General features: G+C 34.0%; 1 protein-coding gene across 1 annotated transcript; it reads left to right on the forward strand.

Moving 5' to 3' along the window:
- The first annotated feature begins 10,727 nt into the window (after positions 1-10,727).
- On the forward strand, positions 10,728-16,186 carry LOC115991536 (MAR-binding filament-like protein 1-1). The gene is made up of 4 exons (XM_031115295.1): positions 10,728-11,136; positions 13,627-13,670; positions 13,783-13,923; positions 14,235-16,186. Exons 1-4 carry the CDS (start codon positions 10,851-10,853, stop codon positions 15,942-15,944), a joined length of 2,181 nt encoding a protein of 726 aa, XP_030971155.1. The 5' UTR covers positions 10,728-10,850; the 3' UTR covers positions 15,945-16,186.
- Positions 16,187-21,350: the final 5,164 nt, after the last annotated feature.

The following is a 21,350-nucleotide window of genomic DNA, read 5'->3' on the forward strand; positions in this document are numbered from 1 at the left end:
CTGATGCTACCTTATACAAAAGCAGAGCCTTGCAATACTTGTCTCTCACTTCCCTTGACATTAATTTCATTGTCAACAAACTTTCTCAGTTTATGCATTGTCCAACTACCATTCACTGGTAAGCTATCAAGCGACTTCTACATTACCTCAAGCAAACCATTCACTTTGGTTTATAGTTGAAGCGATAAAAATCTCACTCTCTTTAGGTTTTCTCTGACACGGATTAGGTTGGATGCCGCGATGATCGACGTTCAACTGGGGGCTTTTCTGTATTTCTTGGTGACAATCTCATTTCTTGGGGTTGCAAAAAGCAAAAGACCGTTGCTCGGTCTAGTATAGAGGTAGAATATAAAGCTATTGCTAATGCTACTATAGAAACTAAGTGGCTGTGCACTCTTCTTTTTGAGCTTGGTGCCCTTGTTACTTGCTCTCCAATGCTATGGTGTGACAACATTGGTGCCACTTATTTGTCGTCAAATTTGGTTTTCCATGCACGTACAAAGCATGTTGAGATTGATTTCCATTTTGCTCGAGATATGGTTGGTGATGGTTCTCTTGTGGTTCGCTTTCTGTCCAACAAATATCAGTTAGCTGATATTTTTACAAAGCCTCTTTCTTCTTCTTGGTTTGCTGTGCTTCAGACCAATTTCAACGTTCTTCCAGAACGGTTGAGCTTGCGGGGGAGTGTTAAGGATAAGGTTGCCAACCCAAAAAAATGGTTCCGTGTAGCTATGATGTAGCTGCATAAATTCAAATTTAAATCAGATTTGTGTAACAGTTGTAGATAGATATTTCAATTTTTGATTTGAATTGTAACAGAGTTTTAGATTGAGATATGATAAGATAGGATAGGGTAGAGTTATAAAACGCACAAGTATGGAGAAACCAACCTAAGATAGGGTAGAGTTATTTCAGTTTTTATAAAACACACACCAACCCAAGAAATGCCACCAACAACCCGCTGGTTCTCGACCAATTGATAGGAGATGACATTGATAATACAAGTATGGAGATACCATTTGAAAACTATTGATATAAACTATCCAATAGACATTACATTCATTAAATAAATAAGCTGTAATCGTAAATAATATTTGTGGGGACGCAAGGCCAAATATATATTGGACCTTGGGCCTTGTCCGAGGAGGTACAATGGTCCGAGAATAGATCAATAGTGAGGAAGAAGTAAGACTTTGAACTTTACGAGCAAATTATGACTATAAAGGCTGGGAGAGGTAGGTCGAGGAGGAGTATCTCCTCAGCTAAACGAAGAAGGGGTCAGAAAGTGTGTTTTGTCATTCAGAATGACGTTCTAGGAAGTTCTGTTGATAAGGATATGCACTGCGAACGTACAAGACAAATGGGAGCTAAGAAATATCTAAGAAAAAACTGCTACCACCGCATTGAATGCTTTGCAGCTAACTCTCTGGCCGCATTTATGTGGAAAAGACTCCTGAAAAATGTTGCCTTGGTCGCCCCAACTCATAGAGGGCCTGTAAGGGTGTCCGATGGGACAAGCACTCAAGTAGTGGCTTGGACGATCGACAAGTGGAAGGCCAAGATCATTTAAAGGGAGATATATAATGTAAGAGACCCCTGAGGAAAGAGGAATCGAAAAATAGAAAGAGAAACACTATATCAATCAAGAACTGAACTTGTAATTAAACTTGAGAATCAATATATAAGAACTGATCTCCTCGGATTGTGCCGATGACAGTTTTCTTGTCATTTGAATCCACTTTGCCTGTTGTTTGGTTCATTAAAGCCCAATTTTCCAACTCATAGAGGGTCTGTAAGGGTATCCAATGGGACAAGTACTCAAGTAGTGGCTTGGATGATCGATAAGTGGAAGGCCAAGATCATTCAAAGGGAGATATATAATGTAAGAGACCCCTGAGGAAAGAGGGATCGAAAAATAGAAAGAGAAACACTATAGCAATCAAGAACTGAACTTGTAATTAAACTTGAGAATCAATATATAAGAATTGATCTCCTCAGACTGTGTCGAGGATAGTTTTCTTTAGATTAAACTAGTCAATCTTCATTTTCTTGTCATTTGAATCCACTTTGTCTGTTGTTTGATTTATTAAAACTCAGTTTTTCAACCCACTCTCTACAAATTCATTATATTGAACTTTTTGGGCCTAAGTTTATTTATCTTCTGGGTTAGGGACTCAAATTGCGTCCTTACAATATTGTATAACTAAAAGAAAAGAAATGGACATATAAAAAAATGACTTACAAATTCAAACATATATTCATAGGGAATTACTTTTTTTTTTTTTTTTTTAAAAATTGAAAATGACTCATTTCTAATGATACACCAACAACCAAAGGGTTTGCTATAAAACCCCATTTTGATGAACAATTCATAACCCATTTATGCAATAACCCACCAACAGTTCAACCCAAAAAAAAAGAACTCTTAGCCTTCCTTGTGAGATTTAAACTCTCCAATCTGTTTCTTATCAGGTTGTAGTAGAGGTCTTTGTCCCCACCGCCCCCCCCCCCCCCCCCCCCTCTTCTACTTTTTCTCATCTATTTTTTTCTGTCTCTCAGTTTCTTCTACAGTTGTTATTCTTCTTTTTTTGTTTCGTTACTAGTACTATGGATGTAGCCATGGAGGAACTTTGGAAACACTTCAAGTTGTCTGATGAGGAAAAAGGAATAATGGCTATGAAATCTCATGAAGTTGTTGTCTCTAAACAACAGGCTCAGTTTAGCATCTTGTTTAAGTTGCAAACTACCAAAGACTTCAATAAGGGAGCCTTCAAATCTACTTGTTTAAATCTTTGGCGATGTTCTTGGGGAGTAACCATAAAAGAGGTGGGTCAGAATTTATTTTTGGCTATCTTTGGCTCAGAGGAACATGTGAGGGAGATCATTGATAAGAGTCCATGGTCATTTGATAAAAGACTAATTTTGATGAAACGTTTCTACGGTGATATTAACCCAGCTAATGTTAGTTTTACTCATTCTCCTTTCTGGATTCATATTTTTAATACTCCAATTAAAAGTATGAATAAGGATGTTGGTGCTCGTATTGCTAGTGAGATGGTGAACTTATTACGGTAGATGCTCCAAAAAGTGGTTTAGCTTGGGGACCTTTTCTTTGAATTAAAGTATTGATACCATTAAGCCTCTCATACGTGGTAAAATGATTCAGATTGAGAACCTCGATGCAGGATGAGTTGTTTTTAAATATGAAAGACTTCCTATTTTTTGTTATTGTTGTGGTATTCTTGGTCATCAAGATCATGAGTGTCCTCAGTTGAAAACGGGATGTTTTTCCTCTGATGAAGATGAATTTCAGTTTGGACCTTGGCTTCGCTCTATTACTCTAAGGGGTGGACGTAAAAGAGAGTTGGGTATTCCTCATTCAGAGGCATGAGACAAGGATGATGATGATGAACCGGAGGATTCTTTACATATTGGAAGGCTGCTGAAGGAGCTTCCCATGGTTCATTCGGTGGTTACTCCATGAAGCAATACAGCTATTTCAGCGAAGGAAAATATTTGCTCTTCTATTACTCAGGAAAATTCAAATGTTCGAAAGGACATAGCTGATCCGAATTTAGTGTTGGATTCAATCCAAAATCAAATTTGATTATTCAAGATCAAATTTTGGATTTGGATCAATCCAAGATCTCGCCCACTAAGGTAATTCCCTCTTTAAATCCGGATGTTGAAGATAGAGATAAGGAGGATCCGTTGAGTTTTCAAACACTTAGTGATAAGGGTATTAATATTGGGGAGCTTATCCTGGAATCCTTTTTAAACTCTAAGATATTACATTCTAACTACCTTGATTCTAAAGAAAATACTAGGAATTTTGAAAATCCTACCGAAGAGCCTATTGATAATCATGAGGATATTGATATGGAATTTATTGCGGATGTGAACACTGAGAATTCGGGGCAGAAAAAATATTCCCTTCGTAGCCGGAAGCGTGTTTTGTGAAACAAAGGAGATTCAAATTCAAAAAGCTCTTCCAAATCTTCACACCTCCATTCTAAACGGCCTGCCGTAGTTTCTGATCTAAATATTGAATTTGAACCTCATACCAAGCAGATGAAACTAGTTTCAGATTTTCATATCATTGGGGTTGGTACTCAACCTCCCTGTCCTCCATAAAAATTCTCAACCTAAACTGCAGTGGGCTTGGGATCCTATAGGCAGTTCATGAACTCTACTGTTCGGTTAGAGAAAAAGGTCCCTTAATTTTTGTTTCTTTGTGAAGCTCAACTTGATTTTCATGGTTTTTGTAAACTTGAAGAAGAAATAGGGTTTGACATGGAGCATTGAAGTCCCGTGTATCTTCACTCTTCCTTGAACTGAGTCTGGTCTCTTAAAACAAATCATGTAATCACTTATTATGAGAATGTTCTTAGCACAAGCCGTTTGGCTTAAGGCTTCATTTTGGAACACATTCAGGTTGATTATACATATTTGGTTTAAGGAAGTCATAAATTCTACCCCTCAAGAATTGTACTCCTAGGAAGATATTATGGCACTGCGCAAAGAATGATATGGAATTGTTCTGATGCTAATGATTACAAGCTGCTACTTACATTTGTGGAATGTGATTATTGCTGAATTTGTGGATCTTTTGAACTCAAAATATGATCTGTGTCATTGGAAGTGGCTTGGATTCATGAGGATATTAAGCTGATATAGGAATATTTTGTTAGTATATCCTTTGTTATTGTTTTTTTATGATGTATTCATGTTGCTCTAGCTTTAGCTAGTGCTGCAAAAGAGATTGAGGAGAATGCTCTTTTTCTCTTTCCCATTGTATAATGTGTTATTAAATTAATAAAGTCTACTATCGTTTCCTCTTAGAAAAAAGGCATTTAACAAAGAAATTGAATGCATAATTTAGGACCCAAATTAAGCACAAATTGGTTTTCAGCTAAACACAAATAGAGCACAACCCAATTGAGTGTATGGAGAAATGGATTACCTTTTTCTAGTGAGTGTGTGACTGTTTCATGAGTTTCTAGGTTTAGTTATTTGACTGTTTTGGTGTTTCTATTTGACTATGTGGGGTTGGTGAGGAAGAAACTAGGACTAATGGGTAGGGGATTTCAGTGAGACAGGGTGGTCGGAGTGTTTGGGTGAGTGTGTGGGTTTCGGTGAGGAAAAAGCTTAGATTGTGTGGGTTTCAGTGAGGAAGAACTGAGGAGTGTTTGGCTTAAGGGTTTCAGTGAGGAAGAATTGAGGAAGAAGAAGCCTGTTCTAGATACTTGATTTTGCACCCATAGTTTAATCTAGGAAGATGACTAGAGTGACCATTCATATACCCAAAATTTAGAGTTGCATTACATGCATTAATTCATTCATTGCATATCATAAAAATGATCTTGAGATTCTAATAGTCGTGACGGTATGCCCGATTTCCAAATTGGGCTGTCGAATTGAAAGATATCGCATGATCAAGTTTGCATAGCTTGCATGCATTTTGTTTGGGTGGAACTAATCACGCATGATTAATTTAAATTAATTCTGATTGGCTAAACAATTAAGATTAATTAAATAATTTTGTGATTGGTTGTTAATTAGTGTTAAAAATAGACTTGCTTGCATGGGAATAAAGTGGACAATCAAATAACAACGAAAGTGTGGATAATCAAGCCTTTTTGGAATACTTATGTACAAGATAATTATCACTTTAAAGACCTAAATATCCAGAAAAGGGGATTAATTTTTAGAATGCAGATTAAAAATGCGTTTAAGTGCAATTCCCGGCTCAAAAACCCTCAAAAAAGGAGTCCAAATTGGACCAAAATTTAAACGCGAGTTCAGCACCCAATTCGTATCTGATCATTCAAGTAATTTTTCGAAGCATTCCAACCTCTATAAATAGAGGATGCCTCTCAAAATTTAGCACACTTTTTGACCCTTCTCTTTCTAGCTCCTCTCTTTTGATTTTTCAAATCCCCTTACGTTAAAGATGTTTTGGAGGCCCTTGCCTTAGGAATTTCTTTTTTGTAAGTAAAGTATTTTAGGCTTCAAAAAGTTGAATAAATTTCTTTGAATCCTAAAATATTCTTGCAACTAGAAGAGTATGCTCATGCAAGAGGTATTCTATTTTTTTTTCTTTTCTTTCTTTTCTTCTCCATTAGTTTTGTTTATGATGCATGAATAAGTTTAACATGTTTTATTATTTCTTGCTCTTAATGTATAATTACCATGTTCTGCTTGAATTTTTCTTTAACATGTTCTTAGATGATTGTTTAATGTGGTTCTCTTTCTTAAATTTCAAAGTCTGCTAATGTTTATCAAAAATCTCTTTAAAAAACTAAAAAAAACTGATATGATCTTTCAGATCTAATTTTTCTAAACCAAAAACTGATTTGATCTTTCAGATATGATTTTCTTTAAAACCAAAAACTAATTTGTATTTTTCAGATCTGAATCTTATTTTTCTAAATTCAAAATTGATCTATATTTTCATTAAATACAGATCTGATTTTTTTAGAAAAAGTTTTCTTTGCACAAAATTGCATATTTTGAAATTTAATAAAAGGACTGAAAGTGAGTTTTTTATGAATGTGATGCATGCGTAATAAATTCATCGTATGAATGTGGATCCTCTTTCAAAAAGTTTTTTATTTTATTTATTTTATTTTTTTATTCATAAAAACAGATTTGATTTTTCTTGATAAAATCACCATTTTTTAACTTTACACCAAAACGGATTTGATATTTTTTTACAAAATCTTATTCCTTTTATTCATAAAAACAGATATGATTTTTCTTGATAAAATCACTTTTTTTATTTTTTTAAATTTTTTATTTATTTTTTAACTTTACACAAAAAAAGGTCTGATTCTTTTTAATAAAAATCTTATTCTTTCTTTTACGTAAAAAAAATCTGATTTTTCTTTACAAATCAAATTTTCTTTTATACGCAAAACAAACCTAAAATTTCTTAAAAAAAGAGGACACATCCATAAGGTAAATTTATTTTAATTAATTTTAGTCAAGTGTCTATCATGTATGTTCGACATATCATTCACATCATGCAAAAGAGGGTATATTGGTCATTAGAGTCTAGAAAACCAGACTTTGTCTGGACAGAATAGGTGCCTAACACCTTCCCATTCAGTAACCTAGCCCCCGAGCTTAGGATTTTTGGATAGGTAGATTAGTGTTTTGTCTTTCTTTAATTTTGGTAGATTGTAACTAGGACCAAAAACTTTGTATTCTTTTGCATAGATTGTAACTAGCACCCAAAGCCTTGTAAGGTTTAATTTACCAAAATTGTTCAGTTCTTTATTCAATCAATAACATTCAAAGTATTCTAAATATGTATTTTGTATTTAGTATTTTTTTTTTGGCATAAAAAAATAAGTGGCGACTCCACCAATTACCCACAAAGAGAGTTGCCCTTAAAAGCACGCAATTCTCTTTTTTTTTTTTTTTTGAGAGCACCCGAGTTTGCAGTCCCTCACAATTGTGTTTGGATGAGGAATTTGGTTGAGGAAGAGGAAGATGTGAGGAAAGAGTATCGGAGTGTGTAGTTGAGGAAGAATGAGAGTGGGGAAAGAGTGAGAGTGTGTGGCAAGAAATTTTCTTTATGGAGCTCGAGCCTTAGGTGTGGTTAGAGTATACGAAAGTGTGTGGTTAGAGTATACAAGGGTATATCAGGCATGATTGTCAAAATCGTGATTTGGATCATAGGATTGCATGATTTTATGATCCCACCTCACCAAAACATTTAGGATCGCACTAGGATTGTAAAAATGGTAGGATCGTATATATGATTGTGTAGGATCGTAGGATCATATGGGATCCTACCGATCTTACCAAAAACATAAATTTTTGGTTTTTATTTTTTATTTTTTATTTTTAATTTTTTTTTTGTTTTTTTTATAGGATAAAGTTTTTGTTTTGATGAAGTTTTAAGGATTTTTATTTTTTCATGTTGTGATGGTATGACTTTTTATTTTATTTTTATAAAAATATGTTAACCTAAACAAATGTTTTTTAGTTTCTAGTTCACTTGTAATCAAAATGAAGGAATGCTTCGTCATTTCTAAATGAAGAATTTGATGTTGGCTTTGTTGCCTTTTAAGCTATAATGTTGTTAAATTTGTTTGATCAATATACTAATTTGTGTTATAATATTACTTAAATATTTTTTTATATATAATTTTTTCAATTATGCTTGTATTTGTATATTGATTGATTGGTTTTTTTTGAGCATGCTCTTTAATTGTTGATGAGTGGTATAACTTGAATAGTTCAGTGTAAAATTGTATCTTGATGTCTTTTGTATCTCTAGTATACAAATATATAATGTCTACATAGATGATGAAATAGATGATGATGATTAGGAATTTAAAACGGTGGTTATAAGAGCCTTAGAATGGGAATAATTAAATGTTCATTTCACCTTAATATTCATCTTACTTTTGGATTTCATTTTGTAGTTAGCTAGTTTCCATTTGCTAACTTTTTTTGTGATGGTGTGACTTTTTATTTTATTTTTATAAAATTATGTTAACCTAAACAAATTTTTTTTAGTTTCTAGTTCACTTGTAATCAAAATGAAAGAATGCTTCGTCATTTCTAAATGAAGAATTTGATGTTGGCTTTGCTACCTTTTAAACTATAATGTTGTTAAATTTGTTTGATTGATATACTAATTTGTGTTATAATGTTACTAAAATATTTTTTTTTATATATAATTTTTTTAGTTATGCTTGTATTTGTATATTGATTGATTGATTTTTTTGAGCATGCTCTTTAATTGTTGATGAGTGGTATAACTTGAATAGTTGAGTGTAAAATTGTATCTTGATGTCTTTTGCAGCTCTAGTATACAAATATATAATATCTACATAGATGATGAAATGGATGATGATGATTAGGAATTTAGGATGGTGGTTATAAGAACCTTAGAATGGGAATAATTAAATGTTCATTTCACCTTAATATTCATCTTGCTTTTGGATTTCATATTGCAGTTAGCTAGTTTTCATTTGCTAACTTATTTTGGATTTCAAACTTAGAACTTAGAATTTGGAAAATATTTTCTATATGTTTTGATAAATATTTTGGTATTTGATTGCTAATTAAACATTTATTGAACTTTTTAGATACATTGGGTCAAAACTTAAATATATTTGTTTCGTTAGTATAGACTTAGCGATGTATGACATGCAAATTACATCATATGATGCAAATCTTAGGTTTTTTATGGATGAATTTATAATTTACATGATTATTCAATATACAAAGTCATTATCAATGTGTTTTTTGCTTTAAATATGAAAATATGTAGGATCTTACGATTCATGATTCGATTTTACGATCTACGATCCCACCCACTTTCAACAATCCTACGTAGGATCTCAATTTTGATAACCTTGATATTAGGTGTATTCCACATGGATTAAACACCATGTCAGCTACATCAAAAACACCGAAATCAAGTCTCTTGGGCTCGAGTTCTTACATTGAACTCGAGAGTCTCTTAGACTCAAGATGGTAATTTCTTAAATAGTTTGGAAACGTTGCTAACTAATGAAATTATTAGTAGCATAGTATTATTTTGCAAAAAACTTCCGCCCTCTGGACGTTGGCATGGTCTGGATTTGGTTGTTAATGATTATATTTAAATGTGGAGGTCAAGCTATGGTAGGCTACCAATGGTATCGGTAAGTTTGAAGAAGATGGAGATTGAGATCTCCCTCGGCTTTTGTCACCTTATGTTGCCATCAACTCTCCACTTGAGATTTTGACAGAGCCAATTATCAAACTTGTTGGCTTGTTGACTCGATAACCAGTTGATTAATGGTTGACACCAGTTCATCGGTTAACCTTTACTCCTAATCTGATGTTGTCAGATCTAGTGGTGGGTTAAGGAAAACCTAAACTTGCCTGACCCGTGGATAGTTTTAGTTGCAATTTCACCTTGACCCGTGGATAGTTTTAGTTGCAATTTCACCTTATATATTTACGGACAAGGTCTGGCCTAAACATGTTTTGTTCTATCTTTTCCAACCCATTATGTGACAATTTATAAGAATAATAATTTTTATTATTTAAACAAGTTATATGACTTATTAAAAAAGTTATGTGACTAAAATTACACATAAATGATTTCTTTAGTCTCCACATAATAGGTTGGAGCAAAATAGTTTTGTAGCAGAACTTTCGTGTATGTTTGGTATTAGCTTATAAGCTCAGCTTTTATGCACAATTTTTTAAAACCTTAAATTTCTCCACTTTTTTTAAAGTACAAATATACTTTAGCACAATTTTAGCATTTTTTTTTTGTGTGCAAAAAACTAGATAAGCGGTCTCCAAATGGACACAAATTGTCTACATTTATTTGTGTCAATTATGTCATTTTAATTTTCAAAATCAAGGTACTACCGCATACTCTTGGTACGATGGTCACTCCAAAATTATGAGTGCTTGTGGGGAGTGGGGGGTAAGAACCGGGATTCAAGTCTCCAGGAAGGAGTTTCACATACATATACACATAGATTAGGTTAGAGTTGAATTTCTATATTGTATATAAAAAAAAAAAAAAATTAAGGTCATTCATGTCAATTTCATCCCTGGACTTTCAATATCAGGACAATATGTGCTAAAGTTGAAGATAAAGTTATTCAGCAAAAAAAAAAAAAAAAGAAGATGAAGTTGACCAAATTATGAACTGGTCTTGCTGGTAATTACAACAAAAACTTGGGAGATTTTTTAAGTTACTTCACGACTGGTGATAGTAACACAAACCCGTACTGAAAGATAGAAAGAAAGAAAGGAAGAACAATCTCCTCTTTACATTTACGGTGTCACAACCTCTCTTTCTCTCTCTCTCTCTCTCTCAAGCAATGGGCTTTTTTGTGGGAAGCTCTTGCTTTTTACACTCTCCCCTCTGCCAATCTCGCTTTCTTTCTTCTTCTTCTTCTTCTTCTTCTTCTTCTCAACCCATGTTCTTGTATTCTTGCACAAGAAATGCAGAGACAAAGAGGAAGAACATTGCTCCAATGGCTTCTATGCACCATGAGGACCCAAACCAAAGCGTTCACTTAAAGAGGAGGGCGATTCTGTTTGTGGGTATTACGGTTCTTCCCTTATTGCAACTCAAGGCTAGAGCTCTTGAAGGTTTAGCAACAAGTAAGACTAAAATATCAAAACTTTTTGGCTTTCAAAGATTTACATATACTGCCACTTCATTCTTTTTTTTTTATTTATTTATTTTTTTTTTTATTTTTTTTTTTTATGGCTCTATGTAATAAGTTCTATTTTTGTAACAAGTTTATGACTTTGGTGATATGGGTCTTCAAGATTTTTGCTTTTCTAATTCAAGATTTTTGCTTTTCTAATGTGTTCTTTATAAGAAAAGTTGATTGGAACTTAATCTTCTTCTTCTTCTTATTATTTCTTTTTAATAGGGTTAGTTACAATTATTGTTTCTTTTTAGTTTATACACTTTCTTTAAGCAACTCTATATTATTGGTGTGGTAAATTTTGAGTTTTGTCTGTTTCTTGTATTGGTTTAGATTCTTTTTCAAGAAAATTTTTTCTGGGGTGGCTAAATTTTTTGTTAATTGCCACCTCTTTGTGCAACTGAATTATTATTTTTAATTAATATTCAGCTATTCCATTTATGTGTGATAATAATGGCTGGTTACCTCTAACACCTGTTTATTGAATTGGTTTTTTGCTGAGTTAGCTTAAGGAGTTACATACATGAATAATGGTAGGGGAACCAAAACCAAATATAAATTTAAAGATAATCAATAGTAATGTTATCTTGATTTGAGTCACTAAGTGTTGTGTAAAATAGATTAGTATAGCAATCTAAGTTAGGTTTCTGTAATAGGGGGAGGATGACAAGAAATTAGTGGCAAAGGTTAAGTTTGGTTTTAATAGTTTAGCATGAGTACCTGTTAAAAAAGTCAGTTTGAAACAGAAGTATGGATATGAATCCAATCGGTACTTAAACATATCTATTACTTTCAAAACCATAAGTATATAGTCTAATAATTATGATTATTAATAAAGGAACTTGTCTTATTATACTATTTGCTTTAGGTAAATTCAACAACAGTCTATTTGAATGGTAAAATTTGATGGTTCTTAGTAGTGTAGACCAGTAGTTTGTGCCTAGCTTTGGAATCATAAAGAGAGAAGTAAGCTCAAAGCTAATTATGCCATGGCTATTGCCAGATGTGTTTTTACTGTACCATTATAAATACCCTTCTTTTGTCATTGAATTAAAGAAGGGTAAGTATATACTATTATCAATGTTTCACCTTCATGATTGAAATGATGGGATTAATATGACACCCCCCTTTTTTTTCTCTTTTAAAGAATGATTTCATGAAAGGTGTAACTTTAATTTCAGAGATCAAGTTCTAATGTCAACTTTGCATTTCAGCATATGTTTATTATAGCCCATTATGTGTGCACCCTTATATTTATTGGTGGTTGTGACTTAGATATAAAACTTTCAAGAATTCCACAAATGACTCAAGGTATCTCATATGATATAGTTTTAGGAAAGGCTTTTTCCTATTCCTAAATACAAATACACAAAATAATGTAATGGGAATGGATGAATTTTAAATTAGTTATTGACTAAGATAGAGATGCTGAGGTTTAAAATGTAGATTGGATGGAGAAGTTAGTGTTGTTTGGGAACAATATTGTGGCATGAAACCTTTCATATTTCATTGCTTCTCCTTAGTATTCATGTTATGAAAGTTGCATTAGTAATTCCTGGCATAAAGTTGATTGCCCCTCACTCTTCATTCATAATGAAGTGACCAAATGTTATGCTGGTGTCAACCTTCCAATACCCTCCTCCTTTTTTGAGGATTGGGATTGGCTGTGAATTTCACTGCCCCTCACTCTATGTATCGAAATTTCTTTTTAAGCCCTGGAATTATAATCACATTCTTCTTCTAGTCTTTTCAACTTGTATGATAGTTACATTTATAGGACTAGACTTATGATTTGAGGGGATTCTGAATTACTTTCCAACCATCATACTAGCCTGAGATGGATCATCTAGGATGTAACCATGTCCAGGAACAAATGGCAAGATCTAAGCTTAGATGTAGCAGTGCACATTAGTGACTTGGCATATGATGATGTTTTTCTAACAAGAAACTCCAATTTTGATAATTTTGATAAGAGAGTTAGGAAATGCTTTTTTTTATAGATTAAAGAAAGTGAATGTCAAAAACATATTTCCTAGACAAATATGTCTATAAAAGAAGGTGAAAATAAGGGACTTAATGCTTATTTGTTTTTTTGGTCATATAGTTGTTCAAACTTAATAAGGCTTGGAGGATATTTCTCCACTTAAGGATCTAAAGTATATGGATACTGCAACTTGCCAGCTTATATTGACAATTTGATATATACACTAATGGTGAATTGATACAATTTTTATTAGGAGCTTTCTGATTTTCATGGACTTCTTCAGTTTTAATATGTTGTATAATCTCTCTCGAAAAGATTCTGATTATGTGCTTAATCTTTTGGTGCTTTCTCTGTCATGGTCTATTCTTTTGTTATCATAACTATAATTATTGTGTGTACCCGATTGCAATCTCCTCAGTATGATTGTTTATAAATTTATTCATTTTCTTTCAGAGGAAAGTGAGCTAATGAAACCAGAGGAGAACCAAAACGGAGAGGTCTGGATCTCTGCTAGATTCACAAATGAGTCCAGATTAGTATATTCTGTTGTTTTTATGTTTGAGTCTTTGAAACTTGATGTGTTCTCAAGTAAGTAGCTTTTATGGACAGCAAGCAATTCAAAGAGATGCTCCACCAAATCCCTTCCTAGCTCTGCTGAACGGACTTGCAGTATTTGGTTCTGGTGTTTTTGGTGCGCTCTACGCTTTGGCTCAGAGAGAAAAGACAGCTTCTAATGCAATAATAGAATCTGTAAGCCTATTTACTTATGAAAAAAAAAAAGCATCCAATGCCTTTTACGGTCAAGGTTTCTCATAAGCTAATATGACTTGGCACCTTTGAGCATTCAAGAGATACCCTTCTAAAGGGCCTTTTTTGTTTTTTTGTTTTTTCCCCTTGCAAAAGGAACATGAGGTAGTTTTGAAGAAAAAATTCGCAAGAAAATTTTTACTTGTTTTGAGCTTAAAAAAGATTAAACAACCCTAACTTTATTGCCAGAGCTTTTTATTACTTTGGCTAGTTGTTGGATTTTAACCCATGCATGCATTGGTTGAGTTTCACAGATGAAGTCCCGACTGAAAGAAAAGGAAGCTGCTATTGTTTCATTAGAGAGAAACTTTGAATCAAAGTTACTGAAGGAACAGGAAGAACGAACCAAGCAACTCAGAAAGACAAAGGAGGAGCAGCAGACCTTATTGAGCCAACTAAATGCGGCAAACAGGACGATCACAGGTTTGGGACAGGAGCTGAAAAGTGAGAAAAGATTGATTGAGGAGCTTAAAGATCAAATTGACAGTCTTGAGATCAACCTTTCAAAGGCTGGGGATGATAAAAAGGAACTTGAAGACAATTTGAAGGAAAAGCTCGATTCAATTCAAGTCTTACAGGAAAGGATCAATTTGCTCAGCCTAGAGCTCAAGGATAAAGAAGATAATATTCAAAATCTTAGCTCTTCTCTTGCTGAAAAGGAATTAGAGTTGAACAACTTGAATTTTACCTACAAGCAGACAAAGGACGAACTTGCTAAAGCTCATTCAGAAATACAAAGAATGGAAGGTGAATACCTAAAAATTCAAAAAGAACTAGAATCAAAAAATTCTATGTTGGATGAATTAAATACAAGAGTAAGTTCTTTGACTTTTGAGAGAGATGATTATAAGAGGAAATTGGATGTAATTAAGGAGGAATACAATGATCTAAAGTCATCTTCTGAGAAGAAGGCAGCTTCGGATGCTAAGCTTTTGGGAGAAAAAGAAGAGGAACTTAAGCGGCTAAAGCAGAAGCTTGAGCTTTCTCTAAATGAATTGAGTGAAAACCAATCAATAATTGCTGATTTGACCCAAGAAAGAGACAGTTTGAGGGGAACGCTGGACACAGAATTGAACAATGTAAAGCAGCTGAAACTTGAACTCCAGAACACACAAGAAACACTTGGAAAATGTAGAAATGAAGTTTCTGATCTCACAAGTCAACTAAAACAGTCTATAAATCTGTGCTCAGAGCTTGAGAGTGAGATCTCTAGGGTCCAGGCAGAGTTTAGTGAAGTGAGGGAATCACTGCAGAGGAGTCTTGATGAGGCAAAACTAACTAGTGAAGATCTGGCTGGTGAGATGACAGCAGTGAAGGAAGTTCTGAAGAAAACAAACGAGGAGCTACAATTTGTGTCCCATGAACTGACAACTACAGTGGAAGATCGTGATAGACTACAACAGGAATTGGTTGGTGTCTATAAAAAAGCAGAAAATGCAGCCAATGATTTAAAAGAAGAAAAAAATGTAGTTTCTTCTTTAAGCAAAGAACTACAGACTTTGGAGAAGCAAATCTTGAAAGACAAAGAGGCTCGAAGATCTCTTGAAACAGACCTGGAAGAGGCTACCAAATCACTTGATGAGATGAACCGAAATGTTTTTGTGCTTTCTAGAGATCTAGAGAAGGCTAATTCTCAAATTTCTGACCTTGAAGATGAAAAGGAGGTGCTTTACAAGTCTCTTACAGAGCAAAAGAATGTATCTAAAGAGGCCCAGGATAACATGGAAGATGCTCATAACCTTGTCATGAGACTAGGGAAGGAAAGGGAGAGTTTGGAGAAGCGAGCAAAGATGCTTGAGGATGAATTGGCATCTGCCAAGGGTGAAATATTGCGGGCAAGGAGTCAAATAAATTCGTCAAAAGCTCATGTAAATAATCAGCAACCACAGCAAGAAGAAGCTGAAGGCAATGTCACAGTTACTGCAAAGAAAAATGTTAGGAGGAGAAAGGCTAGTTCCCAATGAGTTAGTGAACTATCGTGATTTCTGTAACCTTCCCCCATGTTCAAATGTTCTTGTATCCTCAGAAATGAGTTTTTTTGGGCTCTCTTCTTCTTTGACATTTTTTTTGGTGCGAAACAATTATATATATAACAATGAGGGGTGAAAACTGATTAAAGCATGTATGTTAGGATTCTCATTGATGAGTTTTGTTTCCGTTGTATGTTTTTAAATGTAGAGTATCAATTCCTGTAATTTTTTTGACTGGATGAAGTATTCTACTAATTTTTCATTTGTTTTTATATAGGCGTAAATGCACTTTTAGTCCCTACGTTTTGACGTTTTTCCATTTTAGTCTCTACATTTTAATTTTTCCACTTTTAGTCCCTGATTCAAATTAACGCGTTCTATTTTGGTCCTTTCCGTTAAGCCACCAACGGAAATTGCTTAGGTGGCAAACTGATACTAACGTGGTCAATTAAAAAATGATAAAAAAATTTAATTAGCATTTAGAAAATGCCATGTCAGCTTTTTAATATAACAAAATTTATTAATGAATTTTAACAAAATTAAAAAACAAAAAACAAAATTAAAAATAATAAAACCCATCAATTCATATCTAATTCATTTTGAATAAGAACACACAAGAACACAATCACAAATTTAAACAACACAAACCCAGAACCAAACACAAAAAACACAAACACAAATTTAAACATTAACACAAGATCATAAACACAAACACAAAGAACACAATAACAAACATAAACCAATTAAAAAGAGTAATTAAAATTTTTTCTTTTCATTATTTTTGGAAGAACAAAGTAACATGTTCTTCATGTTCTTCGGGGTTGCCCAGAAAATTAAAATAATCAAAATCCCTTTCCTCCACCGAATCCTCCAACAAATCAAACCCACAAACCCAGAAAAATAATAAAATCCACATGAAAAAAACAAACCCAGATAAAATTGATAAATTAAACATGAACACATTATATATTTGAACAAGAACACAAACCCAGCAAATTTAAAATCAAAAAAATTAAATTCAAACCCAGTAAAATGAAATCTGAGCCTCCAAATCTCACATCCCAGCAAACCCAAGCAACCACCAACAAATTGGCAAAACCCAACCCACCACCACTCCACTGACCACCCACACCACCAACAGATCTGAACAAAACCACCCAGCGACAACTTTCTCATCAATACATCGATACCTGGGCTTCAAAGTTGTGCAAACCACGTTAGAGCCGAACCCACTAGTCACTAGATTCAATCAATCGATCAGTAAATCTCACCTCTATCTCCTCTATCATCCTTCGCCCCCCTTCTCTCTCTCTCTCTCTGAAACCAAAGCCCGAAGAGCAATGAAGACCAAGATTGTCCGTCGATTTGTATGTGGGACATGTTTATTAATCTGGATTTGCTGTGTTTGTGGCTGTTTGGTGGTGGTGGTGGTGGTGGGTAATAGGCAGTGGTGGAGGCGAGTTAGCGACGATAATGGATTGGCTGGGTTTTGCTTGTGATTGCTGGGTGGGTTTGAATCGGTGGTTTTGGGTTTAAATCGGCCAGCTGCTTTAAGTTTCAGTGGTTGCTGGGTTGGTTTCTTTAAGTTTCAGTGGTTATTATTGGGGGTTTGTTTGAGTTTCGGTTGCTGGGGTTTTGTTCACGGTGGTGGTGGATGATTTTGTTCGAGGAGTTTTGGGTGTTGCTCAACTTTAATTTTGGGTTGAGTTTTGGAATTGAATCAGAGGTTGAATACATTCACCACTGCTGCCTTACAAGTTGCCGATCTCACCGCCGTCGACCTTACATGCCGCCAACTCGCAACTGGTCTCGCTCCTCACCGATCTGAGTTTCTGGGTTGATTTCATGGGTTTATGGTGTGGTTCTTTGGTTGATTTTGGATTGTGGGTTGTGGATGGCGTTGTGATGGTGTTGATGGTGAGTTTTAGGTGGTGATCTTGTTTTATGGGTCTTAGGAGTTTATGTTTTTTTTTTTTTTTAATTGTGTTCTTTGTGTTTGTGATCTTGCGTTAATGTTTGTGTTTTGTTCTGGGTTTGTTCTTCATGTTCTTGTGTTGATGTTTAAATTTGTGATTGTGTTCTTGTTTAAAATGTATTTTATTGTTTTTAATTTTGTTTTTTGTTTTTTAATTTTGTTAAAATTCATTAATAAATTTTGTTATATTAAAAAGCTGACATGGCATTTTTTAAATGCTAATTAAATTTTTTTATTATTTTTTAATTGACCACGTTAGTATCAGTTTGCCACCTAAGCAATTTCCGTTGGTAGCTTAACGAAAAGGACCAAAACAGAACGCGTTAATTTGAATTAGGGACTAAAAGTGGAAAAATTAAAATGTAGGGACTAAAATGAAAAAACGTCAAAATATAGGGACTAAAAGTGTATTTACGCCTTTTATATAATATGTTCATTTTTGTTAGCCGCTAGCATTCTTCTGACAAATTGTTAGTCTTCTAAACGAGTCTAGCTTTTGTTTGTCTGCTTGGTTTTTTATTTTATTTTTTTAATAAATGTTTTTATTTAAATTATTAATCTATATAACATAAGGTTGGAACATATATACTTGGTATGTCATATGTGGGTGTTTAACAAATTTGCACTTGCACTAGGGTATAGAATAATCTGCAATTGGTTTGAGAAACCCCATGTGCAAACTTTTTCTTAGATGATATTAAAATGTTTAAGAACTAACTAAACTGTCACTGAAGTATGAAACAAAATGACTTCATTGTTCTGTAGTACTCCGGTTACTCTGACATTTAATACTGTTCTCTCCTTAACTAGTTGACTGAGCTATTTTACTAGTTTCTAAAGTACTTTGTCACATGCATGACTCTCAGATAACATAGTTATTTCTAGACCCCAAAGTTTTGTGAGCATTTGTTTATAGGGTCCGGTTAATGTGTGCCCTAACCTATCCATTTTTAGAATCATTTTTTTGGGAATTGAAAAAGCTGTCAATATTTTTTCAATTCTCGAGAAATTTTTTTCCAAAAATGAAAATTATGATGTGCCCTTGGCACACATTAGCAAAATCCTTGTTTATAATGAAACTTTAACTCCAAAGATAATAAAAATGACCATATGACTGGTAATATCTCCATTCCAACCAAAGTTTCCAAAAACTGTTTTGCACCCTTTACATTGAAACTCCTAGTCGGTTGACCAATAGTGATTTCATTGGTGTAATTGGTGTCTACACCAAATTTTTTTGACCTAATTGATTTCATTGGACCTAATCGATTGTAACTAATAGTGATTGATCTGAGACTTTTTTAGGATTTATTTATTTAGTGTAATTGGTTATGAGTTATTTATATTCTTTACTTGTTCGTTAATATAATTTAGGAGCACTATTTTAAAGGCCCAAAATTAATTAGTGTAAAAAGATTGATCATTGAGTAATAAATTGTGGTTGAGTTGGGAGAAATTGTGTGTGCCTAAATCTTGTGGAGTGATGAGGTTTAAATTGTTGAAACCTTTTAATTTGGCTTTATTAGCTAAACAAGGTTGGAGGTTGCAGTTGGCTCAAAATTCTTTGGTGTACAAAGTGTTTTAAGGCAAGATATTTTAAAGACTCTGATTTCATTCATGCTTCTTTGGGGAATAATTCATCGTATATTTGGAGAAGCATTTTATCAGCTCAAGGGATTGTTAGGAAAGGGGTAAGATGGCGTGTGGGGAATGGAAGGTGTATTAGGATATGGGAGGATTAGTGGCTCCCAAACTCTTACTCATATAGGGTGATTTCTCCTAGGAGTCTAAATCCTCACATTTCTACGGTTGATGACCTTATTGATCTAGAAAATAAGAGTTGGAATTTGAATTTGATTAACAGTTCTTTCCTTCCTCTTGAAGCTGAGATTATTGGGGGAATTCCATTGAGTGACCGGCTTCCTGAAGATAAACAGATTGGGGTGCAACATCTAATGGATTGTTCACAATAAGAAGTGCATATCAGATTGCTATGGATCTTAATAGAAAAGAACCTGCCGGTTCCACCTCTAATGGGAGTGGTATGCGATTATTTTGGAGGAAATTGTGGAATATCAATGTCCCTCATATTAGATAAGACACTTTGCTTGGAGAGTTGCAAAGGATATTCTCCTAACAAAAGCAAACTTAGTTCACCGACACGTTCTTCTAGATGATACCTGTGAAGAATGTGGTTTAATGTCTTAAATCTATGGTTCATTTTTTCTTTGGTATTTATTAATGGAAGCTAACTGGTCTGAAGAGGATTTGGCATTGGTTGTTGCTATTGTTTGGGCTATGTGGACTAATAGAAATGAGGAGCGACATGGGGGATTAAGGAAAAGTGGAGATCAGTTGTTATTCTGGTGTAAACAATACTTAGATGACTACTGGGCTGTGCTGGGAGCTTCGGTAAAGATGCAGCAGTAGTTGGAGTCGAAATGGTTACCTCCGGATGAGCCTTCTTATAAGATTAATGTGGATGGGGCTGTTTTTGCTGGTAAAAAATAAGTTGGTGTGGGAGTGGTAATAAGAGATCATGAGGGTAATTTTATTGCTGGGATTTGCAAAAAGTTTTAAGTTCCGTTGGTGGCTGTTGAGATTGAAGCAAAGGCTCTTGAAACTGGAATGTTTTTTGCAGTTGATATGGGTATTCAGGACTTTTATCTTGGAAGGAGACTCTTAATTTGGTTCGGGCTCTGCATGATAACTCTCCTGCTCCTGCCTCTGTTACTAATCTGATTTATGAAGTTCAAGTTATGTCCTACGAGTTTCGAAGAGTTAGATTTTCTCATGTTTGTAAGAAGGGCAATGTCCCTGCTCATCTTTTAACTAAACATGTTATAAGTATTGATGATTTTTTAGTTTGGATTGAAAAGAGTCATTGATTTCTAAAACAAACTCTCCTTCATGACGTATCCGTTACTATTATTTCCTAATAAAGGCTTGATGCTATGCTAATTCCCAGGCTTTTATCCTTACGTTGCTTGGTGTGATTGTCTTATTCTTTATAATTTTTTTATTTTTTATCGTTCCACACACATCCTCCGTTTGAAATTGTTTTGTACTGAATCAGTCCTTCAGTCAAGTCATATCAAAATAATGTGATAAGCAAAAGGTAAATTGAATTCTTGAGTTAGATCATTATTATTTTTTTTGGGGTTTAAAATTGTAGAAAAGATAATGGATTTTGTGAGTTAAAGCAATTGAAAGATTCGTTGGTGAAACAGTGTACTCTAACTTTGATGGGCCATAAGACTAAAAGGAAAATAGATTCAGGGGAAAATATTTTATGTAAAAGGAAAATATTTTTCTGTTGTTTAACTGTGTTATGAAAATTATGTCGAAAAATTATTTCTTGTGTTCGATCTAACATGTAAAAAACCTATTTTCAGTAAAGGGAAACACAAGTCAGCTGTCAGCCC

Source organism: Quercus lobata, chromosome 5 (assembly GCF_001633185.2).
Source record: "Quercus lobata isolate SW786 chromosome 5, ValleyOak3.0 Primary Assembly, whole genome shotgun sequence".
Taxonomy (NCBI): Eukaryota; Viridiplantae; Streptophyta; class Magnoliopsida; order Fagales; family Fagaceae; genus Quercus; species Quercus lobata.